General features: G+C 35.7%; 1 protein-coding gene across 4 annotated transcripts in view; it reads left to right on the plus strand.

The window, feature by feature from the left end:
- The first annotated feature begins 612 nt into the window (after window positions 1-612).
- The window catches only part of Lrrc36 (leucine rich repeat containing 36), a 36,341-nt gene continuing 12,112 nt past the window's right edge, over window positions 613-24,841 (plus strand). For 2 of the 4 annotated variants that reach the window (XM_046435293.2, XM_058575985.1), the window contains exons 1-5: window positions 613-846; window positions 3,047-3,135; window positions 16,881-17,008; window positions 18,681-18,732; window positions 21,705-22,145. In XM_046435293.2, coding sequence (XP_046291249.2) covers window positions 722-846; window positions 3,047-3,135; window positions 16,881-17,008; window positions 18,681-18,732; window positions 21,705-22,145 — 835 coding nt within the window. In that variant the 5' untranslated portion in view covers window positions 613-721. Of the gene's footprint in view, window positions 847-3,046; window positions 3,136-16,880; window positions 17,009-18,030; window positions 18,318-18,680; window positions 18,733-21,704; window positions 22,146-24,841 lie in introns of those variants that run through there. The other 2 variants (XM_058575987.1, XM_058575986.1) reach the window with 2 other exon arrangements.

Raw genomic sequence — 24,841 nt, forward strand, 5'->3', positions numbered from 1 at the left:
AATCTTACTTGAAATCAGCTGCCTCTTAACCTTTTGGATGTTGGCCCAGAGTGTGCACTAGCAAGGGACGTTTATTTATTAGTCAATATTTATGTAACTCTTTGTGTTGGCAGGATGTATGACGAGTCCGTTTATTGTTTATTGAATGACCACCTATGATTTTATCAGTCACTTCCAGCTTTAGTTTTCTTCAGTTGATGGTTTCACCACTACTTCCTTCTCAACATAAAATTTCCAGGTTGATACTTGTTTTTCCAGGTGCCCTAACTTTTCAACTGTATTAGCAGTAGAAAACTAATAATTCTTTGAGACTCAGTTGGCAAGGAATAAGAAATATCCCTTTGAATGAGCTGGTTTGCATTTTCTTATAATTTTATTATTAAGTTTACATTTCTTATTGATGTAAAATTTGATTTTACATGTTCCTGGGAAAATCATTGTAGGGAAACTAAGTGAACTCTTTCAGAAAATGGTCTAACTTTCAGTCTTAACATGAGATTGTTTGCTGTGTAAGCTCCACTTTTCTGAAGGGGTAGTTACCCTATGTGGCAGTTGTTGCTATGGCATCCCTGTAGTCTCCCTGAGTTACTGCTTTCTCCAGTGACAACACAATAGTATTTGTTGTGACCTGTCTCTAACACACAAATATGAGGCTGGTCTTTAGTTTTTCCTATGTAAATAAGGTTTTCTGACCCACTACTCTTTACTCCAAAAAATAAACATGCTCAGACCACGGTTTTTGCCTCCAGATGATCGTACTGTTCGTGACAGTGAGAGGAAAGCTGCCAAGCTGCATTTTAGTCAGTTGGGGAACAGTGAAAATTTCCTCTTAGAGGTGGAAAAAAGGTAAGAAAATTCTCTATAAAAACAAACAAACAACATTCTAGTTTGCTTCTGGACATAGGTCATAGTGAATTTCAATTTTCTTTATTTTCCAGCAGAAATCTCCCACAAGTTGTGACTACTTAGATCTGGAATCAAAGTCTTTTCAGCATCCTGAGATTTATCTGATGAGACTTGCCCTAGTGGGTTCATTCCTGCTTTCTTGAATTGCTAGGTGTGCTTTGGATATACTTTTAAAATCTCCAGTGTTGTTGTTCACAGCTTACAGATAGGAACACTATGAGATGACTTCTCTCCATAAATGCTTAGCAACTCTTTTTCTTGATAGAATTATCAAGAAGCACATGGTATTTTTCTATTGAATAAGGAGATTTAAATTACCATGGGCAAGACTGCTAGAGAAAAAAAAATTGTCAAAAGAAGAAAAGGAAAGTATTTCTCCACAAAACAAAAAATAAACAGACCTTGAGGCTGTCTCTGAATGGTAGATATTTTCATTTATTGCTACTAAAATTCCATAAAAAGAAGGTACCATATCTTCTATCTCAAAACCCATTCTTTAAAAAGTTAGCTTTATAATTTTAAGTGAAAATTAAATAAATAATTACAATTTAAATAACACCTACAGGTATACTGGAAAAATCACTATATCCTACCACTGAGAGTTAACTATTATTAATATTTTGTGTACATGTAGGCATATTCGTTTTAGTCATCTGTGTACTATAGATACATGTAGTTGTAAATATTGGTATTTTTTCTGATGACAAAAGTAATACATGCTTATTTTTGAGAATTTGGAAAGTACAGGAAAAACCTATGAGAAACAAAAATAAGTAACTCATAATCCCATCATCCAGAAATAAGACTATTATATAAATATCCTTTTACTCAGGTATATATGTGTATGTGTTCTGTGCATATAAATATATATGCATTTATTTTATAGTAATTTGCTTCCTATACATACCATTTTTAATTTAACAAGATATTGTGAATGTATCTCAACATTATTCTTCCATTCTTCTCCAGAATAAGTTTTTTGTTTATTTTTTTTAATTGTATTTACCCCTTAATAGAACATATGCTTCATGAGCCTGAGGACTTGTTGGTCACATTTATTGAAGTGTCTGTGGTGCCTATGACAGTGCCTAGCACATAGAATGTGCTAAGAAATCATTTATTGAATGATGAATGAATGAAGTCAAGGCCTCTTGGACTACCATCATCTTTTTTAGTCACTTTGCCTATTTCTGCTCTGATCTATATGTTTTATAGTGTAACCCTCAAAGAACATCCTTAGTTTCCTATCTTTCCTTTGTTCCCTATTTTTAAAAAAATCAGGTTTATTGAGGTTAATTTACATAAAGAAAATTTACTTTGCTGTAGACAGAAATAGAATGTTTCTAAAAATTATTTGTATAGATATAGTTTGTATACTGATTCCTATTTTAAATGCACTGGGAAAACAGAGATGAATTAATGTATAATTGAATAAACTTTCTAGTAAGACAAATAATTAATCTCATCATTTATCTGTTTAGGTACCATATAGGTAATTGCTACACCAGATGTAAAATGTTACTCTATGCTCAGTGTTAATATCATACAAGCTCTTCAATCTTGGGTGAAGTCTTTTTAAGACTCTCTGAATATCTATTCCCCCACCTATAAAATGGGGTTAATACTAGTAGGTAGGATTTTATGATTGAATGAGATAGTGAGTTTAAAGAGCCTGGCACATAGTCTAGGCTTCCTGTGCTTCCACTTCCCAAGGTATCTACCTCAATCAAGTGCAAACATTTGCCTTTTTTATCTATTTTTCTAACTAATGGCTATAGTTGTCTCCACTATAATTCTTAGCAGCAGAATCTTCCTTAATGTGTCTTAACTATAAGTGTTTTAAATAATTAAAAAGGAAACATCCTACTCTCTCATTCAGACTTAAGTTTCTGTCAAGAGAACAAAGTAAGTTCTAAATTTTCTGAATGATAGTGTCTTTCTCTCTCATCATTCCCAGTATAAATATTATGACTTTTTAAAAATTATGACTTTTAAAAAATCATGACTTTAACTCTGAGATATTTGTAAAGAATCTGGGGGAAAAAATCTGACCACCATGAACTAATGTTTTCTAAATAGCATGGACTGGTGATCTTAAAAGCTTTCTTTTGAGTTTCAAATAAATTCTTCTATGTGACAGCTCTAGGGAGAAGACAATTAAAAACTGTGTGACAGATGAGGGCTCTGCATCAAAAGTCAATACTGATGTTGACACAAGAATTGAAACAGGTAAACTTTCTCTCTGTGATCATAAAATGATTAGGATATTAGTTGTTTCAGCTGTCATAGCCAATCTTGAATTGGAAGAAGACAAAGTAGTTGAGAGAGCATAGATCTGAAACAAACACAAGATTTTTTTTTTTTTTTTTTTTTAATAGCTTTTTATTTTAATAATTAAGCATTAGAAAATATTTCATAAATCAAAATATATGGAAATAATAAAGTGGCATTGTGTTTATTCTCAACTTTCAAGAAAAAAACAGCCAATGTAATTGAAGATACCCCAGACCGAATGTGTCCCATACTTTATTTGAATTCCTCTTTTCTCCCTGAGTAATTATCATCCTAACTATGATGTAATTGTATTCCTCATCCCCTAAATGTCTTTTTTTTTTTTTTTTTTTAATTTTTTATTGTTGGCTGTTCAAAACATTACATAGTTCTTGATATATCATATTTCACAATTTGATTCAAGTGGGTTATGAGCTCCCATTTTTACCCCATATACAGATTGCAGAATCATATCAGTTACACATCCATTGATTTACATATTGCCATACCAAACACAAGATTTATTGACTGTATTTTTCCTTCTTCCTTTCAATTCCAGAAAGACTCTGTTGAGTAGATGTAACCCAAAACCCTTCAAAGCACAAGCTGTAGTAAAAGAGTTCAATTTCATTTATATATTTTACATCATTAGAACACCCTAAAATTATGTTGCCCATCCCCATGCCAAGGTGATCGATTTCATTAGTCAGATTTGTGACTCATCTGTGTCTGTGCAAGTGATACCCTGGGCCTCCTGGGCTCCCCAACCAAGAACCTTCCCAGCTGCAGAATCTCTTGTGTTCATGCTATATATCTGTAAGCACTATTGGTAATCCAATGTGATTAAAGTTGTTATGCCACATTAATGGTCCTGCCATAGGCAAGGAGAAGGCTTTCCAACAGATAAATTGTATTCAGTGCATCCTTGTGAATTAACCTGGCTTCCTCATCAGTTAAGTAAGATAACCTTTAACTTTCTTCTGTCTCAGGTCTTTGTCCTTTTGAAAGACCTATTGAATTATATATAAAGTCTAAAACCCAGTAGATTTTCTAAAATCTCAGCAATAATTTAATAAATTGGCTCTGTAGTCTAGATATTAATAGTTTTCAATTCACAACCTACAATATTTTATTTTCCTGACTTATTTACCCATGTAGACATTTATTGGTAAGTCATTTTTACAGTATTTTATAGTGAAATAAACTATATTGAAGTATGATTTTTACCTTTTCTTTCTTGGCTGTTTCAGTATATATGATTGATGGAACTATAGGTTGCTTTATTTCTTTTTAAATAGCATTTTTATTTAAAAATGGATGCAATTTTTAAAAATAATTTTGACAAATACCGAAGTGCCTGAGAACAACACTTTAATTACTCATAAGCCTATTTCTTTTTTTTTTTCCTTAAGCCTACTTCTAATGAGAATCCCAGTTTTACTTTGTTATATAGATTTCCCCATTATCAGCATTTGGTGTACAGCTTAGTACTTTTTCTGGGTACTTTTTCTACCATTTATAGATCCATTTCTAGACAGAAAAATACTTTGAAACATAATTTTACTATCCCTTTTAATATTCAGTATGAGCTGAATTAGACTCCATTTTTGTCATTTTGTGTCATTAGCACAGACTCATTCTGTGAGCTAAAATGTCTTAAAGTGCACAATCTCTACTAATAACAACTGCTTTACTAGATAGCCTATTTCTGAAGGTTCTTGAAAGTACCAGCTGTTGCCTGGATTTTTTTGATATAAACTTGTTTTCTTACTTTGAGGCATTAAATAGCTTTGTTTTCCACTGCAAATTGTATTTGTACTAGATCCCTGGGGAAGGTGGCCTGAGAGCACTGTTGGTAATCCAATATGATTAAAGTGGTTATGCCATGTTGATGGTCATGCCACAGGCTAAGAGAAAGCTCTCCTGGAAAACAGCTCCCACTGACTCTCTTGTTCAAAACAGTGTTCTTCTAACAAGCATTTTGAAAGGGCAGAGAACGCCTACTATCTTGGATCTTCCTCCTGTTCTCCTTACCACATAAACTTTGACTCTTTCAAAGTCTCCTCTCTTTCCACATCCCCAAAATAAGCATACCTGGGCTATGTCTTCAGCTCTCCTGCTCTTTCTCTACTTTTTGTCCGTATTGATCAAATCTATTTTCAGAAGTTGATTTATAAGTAAATAAATTTTTATTTATATTTTCTCATATTTAAAATACTAGTCTAACTACTCATCAGTATTTATCTTGAAGAATTAAAGTCATCTTACTACAGTGATACACACATACCCAAGTTTATAACAATACAATTCACAATAGCTAAACTATGGAATCCGCCCTAGGTGTCTGTCCTTCAATGGATGAATGGATAAAGAAAATGTGGCATATTTCAATAGATTGAAATAACTTTTTAAAATGGAGCTTTTACCCCTTTAAATTTTATTATTAATTTCATTTTATTACCTTGTGTTTGGAAATAAACTTCTCTTACTTTTTCTACTTTCTGTAATTTGCTGGGTATTTTTATTGATTTCATAGATATTTTAATATTCTGTCTCTGCTTTCTGTATTTTGAGTTTGATAAATAATGTTCAGATCCACAGTATTTATCTTTTCTTCATCTGTGTTTTTTTTTAGTAATAACTTTTGGCTACTTGATCTGTCATATACTGAGATGGAAGAATTTAGTTTTCCTCTTAGGATGGTAGATTGTTTTACTTTTGTCAATTTACATTATGAATGTTGATATTGTGTTATTCCATGCACAAGCCTTTAAAGATAGTGGGTGTATTTTCCATTATAAAGTTGATCTCCTCTAACAACTTGTCTGTTGAGAATTGCAGCACTTAGGCTCTTTTTCTTTGAATTTTCTTGATATATATTTGTCATTTTTTTACTTTAAGCTTTCAGAATCTCTTTTTTAAAATATGTACTTGCATACAGAATATAATTAAATTTTATTTGTAATCCAACCTGGCATCTTTTCAATTAGTAAGATTAACTTATTTACAGATATTCATATGATAGTTAGGGTCTTAGTTCTGCCATCTCAACTTTTGTATTATTATATTTTAAAAAATATATTACCCTTTTATCAAAAAAAGAAATGTAGTATATATACCCAATGGAAAATTTTATTCATCCAAAAATAAATATTAAATTATGGTATTTGTAGGAAAGTAGATAGAACTAGAGATCATCATGTTAAGTGAATTAAGTTAAATTCAGAAGGTCAAGGATCATATGTTTTCTCTCATATGCAGAGGCTAGAGAGGAAAAAGAAAGATCCCCTAAAATCAAAGGGTGATAAGGAAAGAGCCTAAGGGGTGGAAGTGTAGAGGGAGGGGAGAAGTACTGGGAAGTGATATTGGCCAAATTATATAGTTACATTGTATGCATGTACAAATATGTAACAAGAAATCCCATCCATATGTACAACTATAACACACCAATAAATAAATGTGGGAAAAAAGATTTTTTATATGATTTTTAAAAAATAGTTTAGCTTTGTAACCTGGTACAGGTATCTCTTTGTACCATTCTGTCATCTCTGTTGATCAATGAGTAACATACACTTGGAATTCCCATCTATAACTTTTCAGCCCCTCAAGCTAAATATGTACCCTTAAAAAAACAAAAGACAAATGAACCTCTCTCCCCATCCTTAACAGCTCCTCTACTACTATACTATAGCTCAGAATTATGTTGGGGTTTGTTGGTTTGGTTGCTTTTCTGTTCTTTCTTTATTTATTTATTTGTGTCTGTGTGTGTGTGTGTGTGTGTGTGTTTCTGGGGATTGACCCCAGGAAAGTGCTCTACCATGCCACGCAAGGGCTGTACCACTGAAGTCCATGCCTATATATATATGTATATATATATATATATATATATATATATATATATATATATAGAGAGAGAGAGAGAGAGAGAGAGAGAGAGAGAGAAAGAGATATGACACAATACCTTTATTTTATTTATTTATTTATTTAATTTTATGTGGTGCTGAGGATTGAACCCAGCACCCTGCATATGCTGGGCAAATGCTCTACTGCTAAGCCACAACCCCAGCCCCCATGCCTGGTCCTTTTTAAAATTTGATTTTGAGACATGATTTTGCTAAATTGCTAAGGCTGACCTCAAACTTGCAATCCTTCTGCCTCAGAGTCCCAAGTACCTGAGATTACAGGCAAACATCACTATGCCTGGCTTATATTGATGTTTGATGTTGTTGTTCCTCTACAGCCCCAGGGAATATTTATACCTTTCAGTATCCTTAATTGTTATCATTCACTGAAAGTAAAACTCTGGCCCAGGTACTGTCCATGATCTCATTTAATCCTTCCAACCTTAAAGGTGGTTTGAAAGGTTTGACAGAGGATCTGAGATAACTTTTCTAGTAATACACTAACTGGCAGAGCTGAGATACCAACTCCCATCCATGTACCATCAAAATCCTCCCAGTCTCCTTTTTCCTTCTATTCATTTTATATATTGCTGCCAGATTAATTCTCTTAAAATACACCTGTGATAATTAATTATACTTACCTAGTCAAAAACCTCAGTGGTTCCCACTCAACTACCACATTAAGTCTAAACCATTTAGCCTGGCATACAAAGTTTCCCTAAACTCTGAAGTTATTTCTTCTCCTAACCTAAAATATCATCTCCTATTTCTCTATTACAATGTCCAATTCTCTAATGAAACCATACCACTCCCTCCTCCCACATATTCCCTCCTTTCTCCCTCCTCTCACCCTAAGTTAATGCCATCTTTCTGGAAGGCTTTAATCTAATCCTACCCTTTCTTTGTGACTCAGCTCAAAGTCTTTCCATTTTAGTGAAATTTTTTTATTCCTCAACTAAAAGATATTTCCTATTTTTATAAAATTATAACTTATCTTCTGAAACATATACTTTGAAAATAGAAAAAGAAACATTTCTTGAAGCATTTGTAACATCATTAGAAAAAATGATACAAACATGAAAGAGCTAAGTAACAATTATGGGTGTATATATGAAAATGTCAAATGGTATAGATCCTTACACTCAGGACCATGGACCCCTAGTCTAGAGATACATCTCAGAAGACCCCTCAATTTTTGTGTTTTATTTGATAATTATGAAAGAATTGAAAAGGTGTTAAGTCAAAAAAGTTCTTTTACAGTAATACACTGCTATTTTCAAAATAGACCTTATTTTTAAGTTTAAATTCATAGAAAAATTGAGCAGAGGATTGAGTTTCCATATACCACCCTCCACATGCATAAAGTCCTCCATCATTAACATCCTGCACTAAGTTAGTACATTTATTACAATTAGATGAACCTACTCAAAACATTATGGTTCACTCTTGCTGTTGTGCATTCTGTTGGTTTTAACAAGTGTCTAATGACATATATCCACCATTGTAGTATTATACAGTTGGTATTTCACTGCCCTAAGAATCCAGTGTGTTCACCTGTTTATCCCTTCCTCCCCTAACCCGACAACCACTCATTTTTTTACTATCTCCATCATTTTGCCTTTTCCAGAATGTCATATACTTAGAATCATATGGCATGTAACCTTTTCAGATCGGCTTCTTTCATTCAGCAATAAATGTTCTTGTTTTTCCTGTGTCTTTTCATGGGTTGAGCTATTTCTTTAGTGCTGAATAGTAGCTCACTGTCTGAATGTATCACAGTTTACTTATCCAACTTGGTTGCCTCCAAGTTTTGGCAATTATGAATAAATGCGCTATAAGCATCTTTTGTAGATTTTTGTGTGGATATAAGTTTTCAGTTTATTTGGATAACTACCAAAGAACAAAATTGCTGGATTTTGTGGTAAGAGCTTTGTAAAAAAAAAATGTCCAAATGCCTTCCTATATAGTCCATAAGATGTCATTATATACTGAGATTAGTTTCTTACATTGCAGTTTCTCAAACTGGATTCTTAGCCAGGTACAATGGTGCACGCCTATAATCCCAGCAACTTGGGAGCCTGAAGCAGGAGGATCCCAAGTTCAAGGCCAGTCCGGGCAATTTATTTATTTATTTATTTATTTATTTATTATATTTATTTTTTAGTTTTAGGTGGACACAACATCTTTATTTTTATGAGGTGCTGAGAACCGAACTCAGTGCCTCACGCATGCTAGGTGAGCGCGTTACCACTTGAGCCACATCCCCAGCCCCAAGTCCGGGCAATTTAGGAAGAATCTGTTTCAAAATAAATTTTTTTTTAAAGGGGCTGGAGATAGCTTAGTAAGCACCCCTGGATTCAATCCCCAATACCTCAAAAAATTTTGAGCTTGAGAAACAAAGTTAGGGATGATGACATGCTATAGAAACTCAAATGTGCTGGGACAGTGGGGAAAGACTTTGGGGCAGTTGTGGACACAATGGCATCAGAACTTAAAAACTGTGGAGTTGTGGGATGGCCTGAAGGGAGAAGGAGTAGCCCATTCTGGTTAGTAGGAGTGGCGTGAACAGCTGCATGAATATGATAATGAAGGTCATGAAGAAGTTGGTGATGGTGTGGTTGGGGTAGAGGGTTTGTATTGGGTAGAAGATCAGATTATGGAAAATAAAGAATGCTTTAGTAAAGATAATGTACATCTATCCCATAGATATAGGTATATACTACACATGGACTCTGGGAATTGAAAGGGAATCTACTTATTTTGTAAGCAATCTTTTCACCTTCAATTAAAATCACCTGAGGGTATATAGCTCAGAAATAGAGTGCCTACTTAGAATGCAAGAAGCCTGGGTTCAATCCCCCAGCACCTCAATAAATAAATTAAGTCACATCTAAAGTATACCGATTTCATGAATCTCTTATTTTAAAAAAGCAAAGAAAATTTCACTACAATACCCCAATGTTCATTCCTAGGCCTAGCAGATGTGTCTTTACTGTAATCCAGTTCACCCTGTTGATTCTCATCATCTCGGTTTAGTTATGATAGAGTTTTAGCTAGATAAAAGTCAACTTGGATCTGCAGAGACCTCCCAAAATAGTGGGTTAAACAAGAAAGAAGTTCATTTCTCTCTCAAATTTGAATCAGATGTTGGCAGTCTAGAACTGTTATAGGGAGGGTAGTGTTTCTATGAGGGAGGTAGTGAATGGGGGGGGGTGGATGTCGCGTTCCCAGCGACAAAAACACTCAGGATCACTCCAGGGGAAATGGGCTGCACAAAATAACCACACAAGAGACAGATATACCTTTTTCTTTGGAAGTCCTGTGACAGCTCCTCCAACCTTAAAGGTCTGCAGAAAGAGGGAAAGAGCTCGAGTTCGCGCTGACCCCTTTTATTGAGAAGTCATTCAAATGAGGCAAGAGGTCAGGTTTCAAGGAGCTGAGTCTAACTTCATGATGTCTGCTGTCAGCAGGTTGACTGACATCTAGGAAGGCCACACCCAAAGGCAGAGTAAGAGAAGGGGACACACAAAGGGTGTTTCCATGGAACATTTTATCCCAAACAGGGCAAAGGGTTAATATCACCTTTAGGAATAGGGGAGCGTAGCTCCACCCATGGGGCTTCAAGAAGGCATGCCTATGCATGAAGACACTTTTGATACATTTTTACTACTCTCAAGATTGGGGCTACCGTCTACAGCCACTTGAAAGTGGCCAGATCACTGGAAGTGACCGACAGTGCCTCAACCAATCAATCAGGAGAGGAAGAATGCGGGTCACATGACATGGCGGCCTCCCACAGGTGGATAGTCTCTACCCTAGTGGAAAGGAGAGCAATTTAGCAAAGAAGTGTATATTTACTGCAAAAAATACTGTTAGGAGGTTGGCAGATAAGGAAATGACACAATAGTGTCAAATCTTCATATACTCCAATACAGAGCAATTTATCACAGCTAATTAGGTCACAAATCAGACTGAGACAGTAGCAGACACAGAGCTGTGTGAAAGAGGCAACAGCAGTTAGTACTGACTGGGGACCCGAGAAAAGGCTTCCCAAGAGGGGAGACACTTAAGTTAGGCACTCAGTGGACATAATTGAGGGGAAAGGGCAGTCAATGTAGAGAAAAGAATTATCAAATCCAGGCATACATATTAAGAAATTGACTCACCTTGTGGCTGGTGCTAAGGCCAAGTTGCAAAAAGCCCCTGTACTAATCATGTTCATTTTGCTCCCTTGAAAATGGGTAACAATTAAAGATGTTTTAGAGAGGAAGCATGATGTGTGAAGTAAAAATATAGCTCAAGCTAAATTCAGTCAGATGGGCAGGAATTGGAGTCAGCAGTCCAAGTAGCAGTCCAAGAAGGACCTGTCCTGAGTGGTGCAGTAGTAGTGGAACTGCAAATGAGGAAGCACAGGTTGGTTAAATCCTTGAGAATATAAAAAGAAAGCCTGGAGACAAAACATTAAATATTTTTACTTACTCTGTTTTGCTAGAGTCCAGCTTCAGAAAAATTGAATTTCTGAATAAAAAATATAACAGTTATTTAAGGAGGAAAAACACAAAATTATTGAGGTTAGTGTTCATGGAAGTCTGTTCATGGTGGTAAAAATACTAATTTCCTTTTGTGGTTATCATATCTTCAACAGTTATTACATATAATATTTTAAAAGTTGAGGATTACATTTTTATTGGTTATTAGTTGTTCAAAGGAAGTGGCTCAGGTTTCATTTACTTTAGAAATTAGTGAAAGACAAATTATTTCTGCTCTTAAAAATTCATCTCAGTTGAATCCAGGGCACAAGATATTCTTTTCAGATCAACACTAAGAAGAAGGGGAATCAAGAGGGTTGAGAAGAAAGAAAGCTCTGAAATAAAAACTGACCCTCTGAATGTCCCCTACCAGGCTTAAATGACTGAGCCTTTGTATCCTGCCTAGCTTTGTCACGGAAAGTGGACTCTTTGTGAAAGGGCATGACATCAGGAGGCGATTCTCTGGAGCTGGCATAGACCCTGAACAGCAAATAGCTGAAGTGCCCTCCCAGAGCTAGGAAACAAGTCCTTCCCTGATGGTGATCTGGGCAGTGCATTTCTGTTTCTACTTCCCGTGGATTGCTATGTCTTTGGTCAAATGTGAAGCAGAGCCTTGCCCAGCTGTGATTACTGGTAGTTGAAGTAGCCAACTATTAGTTCTTTGCCCATATATCAGCATTAACAAGCCAATATGATCCTGTCACCTTGATTATATGGGTGTAAAAACCTGGGCTGCATAATAATGTCATAATTACATGTGCCTTGGAATTAAGTGCTGGACATAGCTTATGTCTGAAAAAAAGAAAATGTACTGGAGTATAAGACAAGAAAAAAAATTACCTAAGTGTACAAATTGCTTTTTTTTTCTTGATTGCTGTATATGACATACTTAGTCATAATGGTGACATAGTACCAGATTTTCTATTTTCAAGAGTGATCTATATCTTGGCTATGACACCCCAAACCCAAACAAATAAAAAACAAAAACAGATAAGTTAGATTTCAAAATTAAAAATTTGCATATCAAAAGATACTACCAAGAAAGTGGAAAGACAACTCACAAAGTAGGAAGAAATATTTGCAAATTGTACATCTAGCAAGGGTCTAGTATTTATTTAAAAATTTTTTTTGCAATACTAGATATTGAACCCAGGGGTGCTCTACACTGAACTACACCCCCAACCCCTTTTATTTTTTATTTTGAAACAGGGTTTCACTAAGTTGCTGAGGCTGGCCTTGTGATCTTCCTGCCTCAGCCTCCCAAGTCACTGGGATTGCCATATGCCTGGCCTACGTGAAGAAATTTTAGGACTCAATAACGAAAAGTCAAGCAACTTAATTAAAATGTAGGCAAAAGATTGGAATAGACATTTCTCCAGAGAAGATATGCAACTGTCCAACAAGCACATGAAATATTCAACACCATTAGCCATCAGGGAAATACAAATCAAAACCACAATAAGATTTCACTTCACACACACTAGGATGACTATAATCAAAAGGAGAGAACTGAAAGCAAGGATGTGGAGGAATCAGAGCCTTCATACATTGCTGATGGGAATGTAAAATTGTACAGCTGCTTTGGAAAACAGTTTCAGTTTCTCAAAAAGTTAAACACAGTTACCATTTGACCCAGCAATTCTACTACTTCTTTCTATTTCACATACTCATGTGAAATAGAAACCTATGTCTATACAAACATTTGTACAAGAATGAAAACAGCATTATTCATAATAGCAAAAAGTCCATTGACTAGTGAAGGGGTAAACAAAATGTGGTATACCATATAAGGAATATTATTCAACCATGAGAAGGAATGAAGTACTAATACATGATATAAAGTGTATCTTGAAAACATCATGCTGGTGCTAGGATTGTGGCTCAGTGGTAGAGGGCTTGCCTAACATGTGCAAGGCCCTGGGTTCGATCCTCAGCACCACATACAAATAAAGATGTTGTGTCTGCCGAAAACTAAAAAATAAATTTAAAAAAAAAAGGAAACATCATGTTAAGTGAAAGAAGCCAGACACAAAAAAGGCCATATTTGTATGATTCCATTTATATGAAATATCTAGAATAGGCCAATACATAGAGATGGGAAGTATATTGATAGTTTCCAGAAGATGGCAGGGAGAGGAAAACTGGCAGTGATAGCCATGGGATTTCTCCTGGGGGTGATGAAATGTTCTAAAATGAGATGATGGTGGTACAATTTTGTGAATACACTAAGACCCCCTGAATTTTTAGTTGTAGATGGACACAATACCTTTATATATATATATATATATATATATATATATATATATATATATATATATATATATATATTAGTTGTTGATCTTTATTTTATTTTATTTATTTATACGTGGTGCTGAGAATCGAACCCAGTGCCTCATACATTCTGGGCAAGTGCGCTACCACTGAACCCCAGCCTCAGCCCCTTATTTACTTATTTTTATGTGGTGCTGAGGATCAAATCCAGTACCTCATTTGTGTGAGACAAGCATTTTACCACTGGGCCACAATCCCAGCTCCTGAATTGTTCTCTTTAAAAGGGTAAAAGTGGGGCTGGGAAGGTAGTTCAATGCTTACCTAGCATGCACAAGACCCTGAGTTTGATCCCTAGTTCTGCCAAAAAAATAAAAAATAAATAAAATGAAAGGAATAATATTTCAATTGTATTTCAATTAAAATAAAGCTCCCCCCATGAAAAAGATTCATCTATAGATCTTGATAATTGATTGAAATTTCAACTGAGAGTTCCAGAATAAGATTTTTTTATTTTTAAAATTTATTTATTTATTTTAATTAGGTATATATGACAGCAGAGTGCATTTTGTAGACAATTGCAGCACAACTTTTCATTTCTCTGATTGTACACGATGTAGCATCACACTATATGTGCAGTCATACATGTACCTAGGGTAATAATGTCCATCACATTCCACCATCTTTCCTGCCCCCATACCCCTCCCCTCCCCTTCCACCTCTTTGTCCATTGAAAGTTCCTTCATTTTCCCCATGCCCTCCCCCATTATGGATCAGTATCCACTTATCACAGAGAACATTCAGCCTTTGGTTTTTTGGAATTGGCTTACTTCACTTATACATGATATTCTCCAACTCCATTCATTTACCTGCAAATGCCATAATTTTATTGTCTTTTAATGCTGAGTAATATTCCATTGTGTGTATGTACCACAGTTTCTTTATCCCTTCATCTATTGAGGGGCATTTAGGTTGCTTCCACAGTTTAGCAATTGTGAATTGAGCTGCTACAAACATTGATGTGGCTGCATTACTATAGTATGCTATACTATATTCTTTGGGTACAGACCAAGGAATGGGATAGCTGGGTCAAATGGTGATTCCATTCCAAGTTTTCTAAGGAACCTCCATAGTGCTTTCCAGATTGGTTGTACCAGTTCGCAGTCCCTCCAGCAATGTATGAGTATGCCTTTTCCCCCACATCCTCGCCAACACTTGTTATTTCAGAATAAGTTTCTGTCTTGAGGGATTCAGTAAGAATGCCAATGCCAAAGATTGGGAAGGCACCAGAAGGAATATTTGGGGAAGAAAGACAGTGAGTTTGGTTCAGAAAATACTGAATTTGTATTTGTGCCTCTGTGGGGCACTCTTTGGGACTAATCAATAAATGTAGATATGGACATCAAAAGAGACATCAGAGTTAAGAAATTTCAATCTAGGGTCATCCGGATTTAGGTGACAGCTAAAACACAGGAAAAGGTGTAGTGGTAGCACTTACCAAAGAGTTTGGACTGTCGGGGATTTGATTGAACCAAGAAATATGTTGAAGGAAAAAAAAAAAGAACCTGTGAATATGGACAGGAACACAAGTGTTGGAGGAAGAAGAGAAGGGTGGAGCAGGGCCTTGGACACCTTTGGAGGCTTGTGAAAGGAGCCTGAACCCAAATTACAGCCTACTGACCACATTTGCCTTTTCTGCAGGGATTCAGGTTACAACCAGCAGCTTTTATTCACCTTGTTTTTTTTTGGTTTGTTTTTTTTCTGCAGTATTACTGCAATAGGGACCAGCAAACAAAGTTTAAGAGCTTTTGTTATTTTGAGAACAGTTCTGTAAAGTCCAATGGTGGAAGAGTATTTTGTGCTTACAATAGGACATTTCAGTTCAAGGCAACGCAGAAATAGGAAGCATCTTAGAGCCCCAAAGGGACCCAATGGCTGGTTCCCAGGAGGCTAGTTTTATTCATGCTGTTGCTCACTCACATTCACTTTTCTTAGTAGCTTTCTGTTGCCAGAGATTGAGAACAGAAAGTAGCAGAACAGCACATTGTTTGAAGGAGACACAAGCCTTTGAAACTATCTTAATTCTTGCACAATATTGCCAGAGAGAATTTCCCTAAACAAATGCAAAACATTTTTTTTCATCCAAGTTCCCCCATAAAACCCCAGATCCCAGAATCCTACAACTAAAAGTATTGATTAAGGATGTGCAAAAAACTGGGCTGGGGTTGTGGCTCAGTGGTAGAGCACTTGCCTAGCATGTGTGAGACACTGGTTTCAATTCTCAGTACATATAAATAAATAGAAGTCCATCAACAACTAAAAAAAATATTTAAAAATAAGGATATGCAAAAAGTCTCTAGGCATGGTGGTATAAGCCTGTAATCTCAGCAACTCAGGAGGCTGTGAGTGTAGGATCACAAGTTTGAGGCCAGCCTCAGAAACTTAGTAACATCCTGTCTCAAAAAAAGAAAAAGTGTATCAGTGGTTAAGCACCCCTGGGGTCAATCCCTGGTACAAAAAAAAAGAGGGGAGATATGAAAAACACTTTTGTACAAATGTTACAACCTAACAGAATTCCTAATTGATTATTCTTAATATCAGTTTCCAGGTGCCATGAATAGGATTGAGTTTTGGGTTTCTTTTTATTTTTAAAGTTATTTCCCTAATCATGGTTTTAAAAAACATTGGATGACCTTAGGATTTAGAAATACTCTCCATGAAATAGATCCTGATTAGGTGTTCTCTTTTTACAAATGAGGAAATCAAGGCAGAAGGAGGCTGGTTTGAAATGGTGAATCAGTGCAGACTACTGATTAGAATGCTGTGAAGTGTAATCCCAAAGTCTGTTCCCAGCATCTCTTCCTGTAGCTGGAGATTGTTGAATTGGTGTTCAAGTGTTGACAACAGAACTAGCACTTACCCTTCCTCCAGTATCTTTCTATAGGACATCCTCGCCTTTAAAGTCCAGTCAGAGCTTCATTGTATTCTTTTTCTTTTAACACAGACTCAAACAAAGGACTTTTTATTCCCTTTCCCAACCGGGAAATAAAGGATTCCCTAACCAGCACTCCTGCAACCCAGGGCAATGGTATACCAGGTCAGAAATCAGACACTTTCCCACTGGGGCCACAGGTAATGTATTCACTCCCCTACTGATCAGTTGACTAACCAATGATTAATACTAGTAATTCAGTGGACTCTCACTGAGTTATTTATGAAGGCCTAAGAGGCCTTGTTTGAAAAAAGGCACTTTGGATCCTCTAAAAGAGAATGGCAAGACAGGGTGTAGAATACTTTTCTCTATTAATTTCAATCTCCATTTTCTTTATTCTCACTAACCTGTTATCAAATGTTATATATTTATGTATGAAACTTTAGTACATTTTATTCCAGGTATTTTAGTTCTCAAACAGGATGCAACTGTTATATCTTTAGGCTGGTCATAAAATTTCTCCTCTCTATCCAATTTCTCCATCTCCTGTTCTGGTTGCCTCTTAACATTTTCTACCTTTACCTTTTAATTATAGAGTCTTCCATTTCAGGAGTGGCTTTCCCAGAGCTGCTTCTTCCATGTAACAGGAAAAAAAAAAAAAAAGAAACAAAAGTTAAGGGGTGAAGACGGCACAGGAGTGATGGACAATGGGAAGGATGAAATAATGCAAAACTTGGGAAGAATTAAAAATAACAAGTTTTTAGTGAAAATTTTGACGAGAAAAAGTCATGCAACCATTATATAAGATTTATTGTGGGAGTGAATATGATACAAAGAGCAGAATTGACTACTGTATGTTCAACTTCTCCCTTTGCCTTTTCTTTGATAAATTTGTATGAGCAATGAAATTGTAGAAAATAACCAGAGGGAAAAGAAGCAAAGACTCTGAATCATGTACAATTTGGATGATCAAGACTGTACTATTAAAGTTAGTAAGATTTTTTTTCAGTTTGAGTATACAATATTTTATTTTAAAAAGAAATAATAATTATGATTAAAATTATTATTATATTATTGTTATTATTAAATAATAATTTTAAATAAAGCACTTAATTGATTTCCTTGTTCTTAAAGATTCTACTTGGGTGACTTAGAAAAAAATCACTCTTACCATTTTTAAAAATATAAGGAAATGGAGAAAAGGATACTCCAATCTACATTTAAAGTTAGAACTTCTTAGATTAAAAAAAAAAAAACAAACCTCTCTTCTTGGAGAGGAAAAGGAAATTGCTGTAATCCTTTTAGTTTAACAAACAAGGAAGTGGAACTTCTTTCTCTGCCTGGTTACCAAAAAGACACTAAATATACTTCAAGAACCTTTTTTTGAAACCAAACCTTAGGTGGCTTCTTTTTTTTGCTTTAGCCCTTACCTAGTTATGCTTAAGATTAATTTCCAGTCTGTTAAAACTTCTATTAGTTCCTGTGGTTGATACTCAGCTTTACCAAAAGGTAAAATAAATATGGGAATCCTTTAAATAGAGGGGAAAAAAAGAAAAAGTGGCCTCATCTAATTTCTATGCTGAGTTATCTGAAGCAGAGAAAATATAGTATTTCACCTTTTGGAATGTCCTTTATCTTCTAAGATATTTTATATTTTCAAGGAGTCTCCTTACCTGCTTCAAAGAAACTCTGGCATCTCCTGTATTCTGACTGTTTTTAAAATAGGCTTGACCTTTCCTTGAAGGATGGTTTCTCTGCTTCCATGGATGAACATCCTTGCTAATAGGAAAGTACTCTGAACCCCTCGTCTAATGAGCTTATGTCTGAATGCTGGTATATGTCCTTCTTTCTAAACTTTCAAACTTCTTTTAGATGCAGGAAGTGACAAGAAGGGAGATGCCAAGTGACAGCCACCAGAATGATGGTAAATATTTTGCTTGTTGAGTATTTTTCCCCACACAGATGAAATTTAAGAAATGATGATATCACAGTCCTGAGGCCCTGTTTAGTCAACTAACTCTTTTCTGCTTTTCTGAGGATTGCCTTGAATATTTAGTGACATGAGGTTTTGATTTTTTGCTTGAAGAGTGGATATTCTGGCCTCCTTTATTCTTTTTATATTGGCTAACTATTTTGTTACTTTTTTCTTGCATTCTTCTGGATTTGTTATTATTCTATTCATTCACCACCACTACCACCATTAGTTTATAAGTTACACACAGTTTCTATACTTTTAATACTATTCCCAAAACAACAATATGTGTTCTTAACTTTTACAATTTTAAAATTAATCAATATCTTAAGTCTTCTCCTGGATAATTTATAGACCCTAAAGTCATTTTTTCCATTTACCCTCCTGATATATGTTATTCTTATGGATTTTAATTCTTGAAGGGTGATTTTGTTGAGTATAGACTTCTAGATTGTCAGTTGTTTCTTTCAGAATATTGAAGAATAGTTGAGAAGTTAGCTGGAAATCTATCACTCCTGCAAAGATAATCTTTTTTTTTTTAAACCTCTGGTTGCTTTTAGAATTTTCAGTTGTCTTTAGTTTTCTGAAATTTCATTGTGATGTCTGAATTTTTTTTTTTTTTTTGAACCTGGGATTGGACCTAGGGGTACTTAACCACGGAGCCATATCCCATGCCCCCTTTTTTATAATTTTTATTTTGAGATGGTCTCACTAAGTTGCTTAGAGCCTCACTAAGTTGCTGAGGCTGGCTTTGAACAGCCTCCCTGGGATTACAGGCAGGTACCACCACACCCAGCTTGGGGTTTTGTTTATTTCTTCTGTTTGGTATTTATTATACTTCTCATATCTGTGAATTGTGTCTCATTATTTCTGTAAAGCACTTTGAATACTGTTTGTGCCCCCATTCTTTTGTGTCTTTTATCTTTCTGGAATTCTTAGTTAAATAAATATATGTCAGAGATTTTCATTTTGTCCTCTTTGTGTCATTATATTTTTCATCTTTTTTTGACTGGTCTACACTCTGTTTAATTCCTTCTGACCAATCTTACATTCTCTTCAACTATATCTAATCTACTATTAAACCTGTCTGCTGAATTCTTCATTCCAATTTTGTTGTTGTTGTTCTATATGCTTTTTCAAGTCCTAAGAAGAAAATCCAGACTTTTTTTTAGATGTACATGACAGTAGAGTGAAGACTTCTTTTATATTTCTTTAGACATGACAAGCATGACTGTTTTATAGGCTATAACTGCTTTTTATAATGTTTGATTTGGGGGAGGTCTGTGTTTGTTTGTTTCTACTGGTTTTTACTCATATTGTCTTGCTTCCTCTTTGTTTGTTTTGGCTCTTTGTTGGTTATTTTAATAATTATTTTAAACTAACAATTAATTATTAGTCTTAAATGAGTGTATCTTTGCTAGAACAGATTTTCATTTGCTTCTACCAGGCACCCAAAACACTATCAGTCACCTTGATTCCAGCTTAAGCTTTGAGGTTCTCTGAACTACCAGATGATGCAAACTTGTATTACCAGTCATTACAAGAGCTAGTTTATTTCCAGTTTACTTTTATTCTGAATATTGTATCCTCCCCAGAGTTCTTTTTTAGAGTGTTGTGTGTATGCATGTGCATGTGCTTGTGTGCATGGGTGTGTGTGTGTTTTGCAGATAGGGTGTTATTAAATACCCCACTTTGAGTGGACCTTAGTCTTGTACTTCTGTCCCTTTTATCTTAAAAAGGGGCTTTCCATGCTAGACTTACCAAGGAGTTCCTGTTGTTCCTAGATTTTCCTACCTTCTTAGCTTTTAGAAGCTTTTAAGCATATGTATCATTCTACTTCTTTAAATTCTTAAATGGAATGATAGTCTGAATTAGCTAATTTGTTATTACTTGAAACAGAAGTCCCTTGTTCCTATATATATTTTTTAAACAGAGAGAGAGAGAGAGAGAGAGAGAGAGAGAGAGAGAGAGAGAGAGAGAATTTTAATATTTATTGTTTAGTTTTCGGCGGACACAACATCTTTATTTGTATGTGGTGCTGAGGATCGAACCCGGGCCGCACGCATGCCAGGCGAGCGCGCTACCGCTTGAGCCACATCCCCAGCCCCCTTGTTCCTATATTCTTTTTGACACTTAATGATATTGTTCTATGACCTTTTCCATACGGTGCTTGGTAAAACATTGATGTTCTTATAGGTACTTAAGAACATCAGAGTTGGAAGAGTTACTGTGACTAACTCAGATACAGTATTTTTTTTGTTTTGTAAGGAATCACTTTAATCACATGAAGCTCTTAAAACAGCAAAGAGCACAAGGCTTTCTCTCTCTTTTTTTTTTTTTTTTTTGGATGTTCTACCTGCCCGCTACGACTTTTGGAGATGACATATATACCTATCTGAGAGAAATATACCTGCGTTAGTACCTAAATCAGAGATTTTCATAGGTTTTGTATTCCCTGCCATTTAATTGGATAGTGGTCCCCAAGAATTAACCCAGTACCTCTGGATGGAGTTTGGGAATAAGAGTTGGCTTAGCTTTATTGCAAGGAGTCTATGAAATCATAGACTAATTATTATCTGAAGACTCAATACATAAAATCACAATTATTATCATGTAGTGGTACATAAAAATTTTTATGTGAAATTACTGTTTAGAAAACTCTGATCTGATAGTTTTAGGAGGAAATTCCTAGGAGATTTGATTGATGTGAAATTTATCTCCTGAATGTTCATATATTCTTTACTGGTTTCATAAAAATTCCCACATTTTTTGTTGTCCATGTGGAAATTCTCTTGTAACTTTATGCTACCATTTATCAAAATTATTAACCACCTTGTCCAAAAATTTTTTCTGGCTCAATGAACAGAGGCACCCCATGAAGGATTCTCATTGTGTGTGTTTTTTCCCCTCTTGGTGGTAATTAGAATTCAGACACTACTCGCCTCATCAGTCTACAGTCCAATCCCCAGAGAAGATGACTAGAGATGGGTACCGAATATCTTTTTTGGACAATAAATCTTCAAGTTCTTCTCCAGAAAAGGACTTGACAACAAAACCTGATACTTATCAGCTTTCTCATGATGCCTCATTGGGTAAACGCCTGGATGTGGGTGATTCTAGCCAGATCCATCCCTATCAGATACCTTCTGATGTTGGTCTGGAAAATTATGATGGTCATTATTCTCAAACTCGACCCCTGCATGGAAGTCTTGGTAAAAGGCCTCAGAGAAACAGGAACTACCGAGAATATAGCACAAAGCTTCCAAATGACATAAAGGCCACCGTATCCCATTCCTGTGGAGATTTACTGACTTCTCTGTCAAACCCTGACTCCAGCACCGAAAGACTTTTGAAGCTTAGTTCAGGTAATAGCTTCCTGTCAGTTTACAGATCTTTTTCATAGGCATGAAGGTAGAAAGTATAACTGGAAATTTTGGAATTAATGTTTCTTAAATTGCATTAGCATTTCTTTCTTTTCTTTTCCTTTTTGACACCGGGGATTGAACTCAGGGGCACCTAACTACTGAGCCACATCCCCAGCCCTTTTTTTGTATTTTATTTAGAAACAGGGTCTCACTGAGTTACTTAGGATCTCACTAAATTACTGAGGCTGGCTTTGAACTTGCAATCCTCCTGCGTCAGCCTCTGAAGCTGCTGGGATTACAGGTGTGAGCCACAACACCTGGCACATTAACATTTCTTAAATTGTATTTCAGGGCCTCCAGTGGTCTATGGAACTTCCAGAAATCTACAGGGTAGAGTTTAACATAACAGATATGTTAGAGAAAATTTGTAGGAATGTAAGCTTCACAGCTACATATTATTTTAGTTAAGTAGCATTCCAGGATGTATTTGTAGCTGCATATAATATTCTCTGACCACAATCACTAATATTATGAGTTACCTTCAGAAGAAACTAGTTTCAGAGTAATTGATGGAGACTATTCTTTAATTATATGTCAATTTATTCAACTGTATACGTATTATATGCCAGACACTATAAGCAAAATCAAATTCCATAATTTTTTTAAAAGTCCCTACTTCCATGTAAGCTCTATAATAAAAGCAGACAATAAATCATAAACTTATAAACATGTGTCAATTTATGATAAGTGCTGTGATGAAAAATACAAGGATGAGAGCCAGGCACTGTGGTGCACTCCTGTAATCCCAGTGGCTTGGGAGGCTGAGACAGGAAGATCACAAGTTCAAAGCCAACCTCAGCAAAAAGCAAGGCACTAAGCAACTCAGTGAGACCCTGTCTCTAAATAAAATACAAAATAGGACCGGGGATGTGGCTCAGTGGTAGAGTGCCCCTGAGTTCAATCCCCAGGACCTCCCTAAAATAAATAAGTAAATAAAGACTTGAATTACGAAGTAAGAGTGTAAGCCATATAGATAAGTGAGAGGAGAACTTTCTAGTGAGACTACTACGTGCAAAGTTCCCAAGTCTGGAACATGCTTGGCATGTTCAAGAAACAACAAGGAGCCCATGTGGCTATAGTAGAGTTAAGTGAAGTGTATGGATGAAGTCAGAGAGATGGCCAAACTTTTATTCTGAGTAAGGTTAGAAGTAGTTGAAGGGCTAGGCGCAGTGGCACATGCTTGTAATCCCAGCATCTTGGGAAGCTGAGGCAGGAGGATCACAAGTTCAAATCCAGCTGCAGCAACTTGAAGAGGCCCTAAGCAACTTAGCAAGATCCTGTCTCAAAATAAAACATAAAATAGGGTTGGGGACGATGGGGTTGTGGCTCAGTGGTAGAGTGCTTGGCTAGCATATGTGAGGCACTGGGTTCAAATCTCAGCACCATGTATAAATAAATAAATAAAGGTCAATCAATAACTAATTTAAAAAAAAAGGTTGGGGAAAACATAAAAAGTGGTTCAGTGATTAAGTAGTTTAATACCCAATAGCAAATAAAAGAAGAAGAAGAAGTTGTTGAATGGTTTGTAGCAAGGAAATTATGTGATCTAACTGAATAATTACTCTAGCTGGAAAATAAAAATAAAAGAATTACTCTGGGGTTGGGATTGTGGCTCAGTGGGAGAGTGCTCGCCTAGCATGCACTGGGTTTGATCCTCAGAACCACATAAATGTAAAATAAAGATATTGTGTCCACTTAAACCTAAAAAATGAATGTTAAAAAAAAAAAAGAATTACTCTGTCTGGGCAGGTGGAAGACACCTACAATCCCAGCTACTCCAAAGGTTAGGCAAATTTGAGGGCAGGTTAGGCCACATAGCAAGACCCTGTCCCAAAATAAAAATTTTTAAAGGGCTGGAGATGTAACTCGGTGGCATAGCATTTGCCTAGCATGTGTGAGACCCTGAGTTAAATTTCTAGTACCAAAAAAAGAAAAGAATGACTCTGGAGGTTGTATAGAGAATAGACTGTGGGAGGGGGGCAAGGATGAAAATTCTTTTAACCATTTAAAAGGTTATAGTCCAGATAAGAGTTGGTGGTGGCCTTGGATAGATAGAGTGGTTAAGGTGGTGAGAAGTAACAGGATGTTTTGGAAGAATGGAGTTATCATTTACTAAGATGGAAAAGAGTGGGAAAAGCAGGTTTTCAGATAAATATCAAGAGTTTGGTTTTAGATGTCTTAAGTTTGAGATGTCTACCAAAAGATCCCAGAGATGCCAACTTGACAATTGGACTTATTAGTCTGGAATTCAGGGGAAAAGATATGGCTATAAATATGAATTAGAAGGGCTGGGGATGTGGCTCAAGTGGTGACACGCTCGCCTAGCATGCGTGAGGCACTGGGTTCGTTTCTCAGCACCACATAGAAACAAAAAAATGATATTGTGTTCGCCTAAAAAACTAAAAAATTAAATATTTTTAAAAAATATGAATTAGGGAATTATAAGTGTTTTGGTGGCATTAAAACTGTGAAACTAGATGAGAAACTAGATGCAAGAGAGAAGGGGGACAATTACAAGTAGAAAATGCTTGGGTAGTCAAGAAGAAATAGGATCTAGTTTACCAATAGAAAGGTTGGCTTTAAATGAAGCACAGACAGTTCATCTATTGTAATAAGAAGGAGGCAGAGAATTTATG

This window comes from Marmota monax, unplaced genomic scaffold, assembly GCF_021218885.2.
Source record: "Marmota monax isolate L192 unplaced genomic scaffold, Marmota_monax_Labrador192_F-V1.1 WCK01_AAM20220418_F8-fsc00024, whole genome shotgun sequence".
NCBI classification, from domain to species: domain Eukaryota; kingdom Metazoa; phylum Chordata; class Mammalia; order Rodentia; family Sciuridae; genus Marmota; species Marmota monax.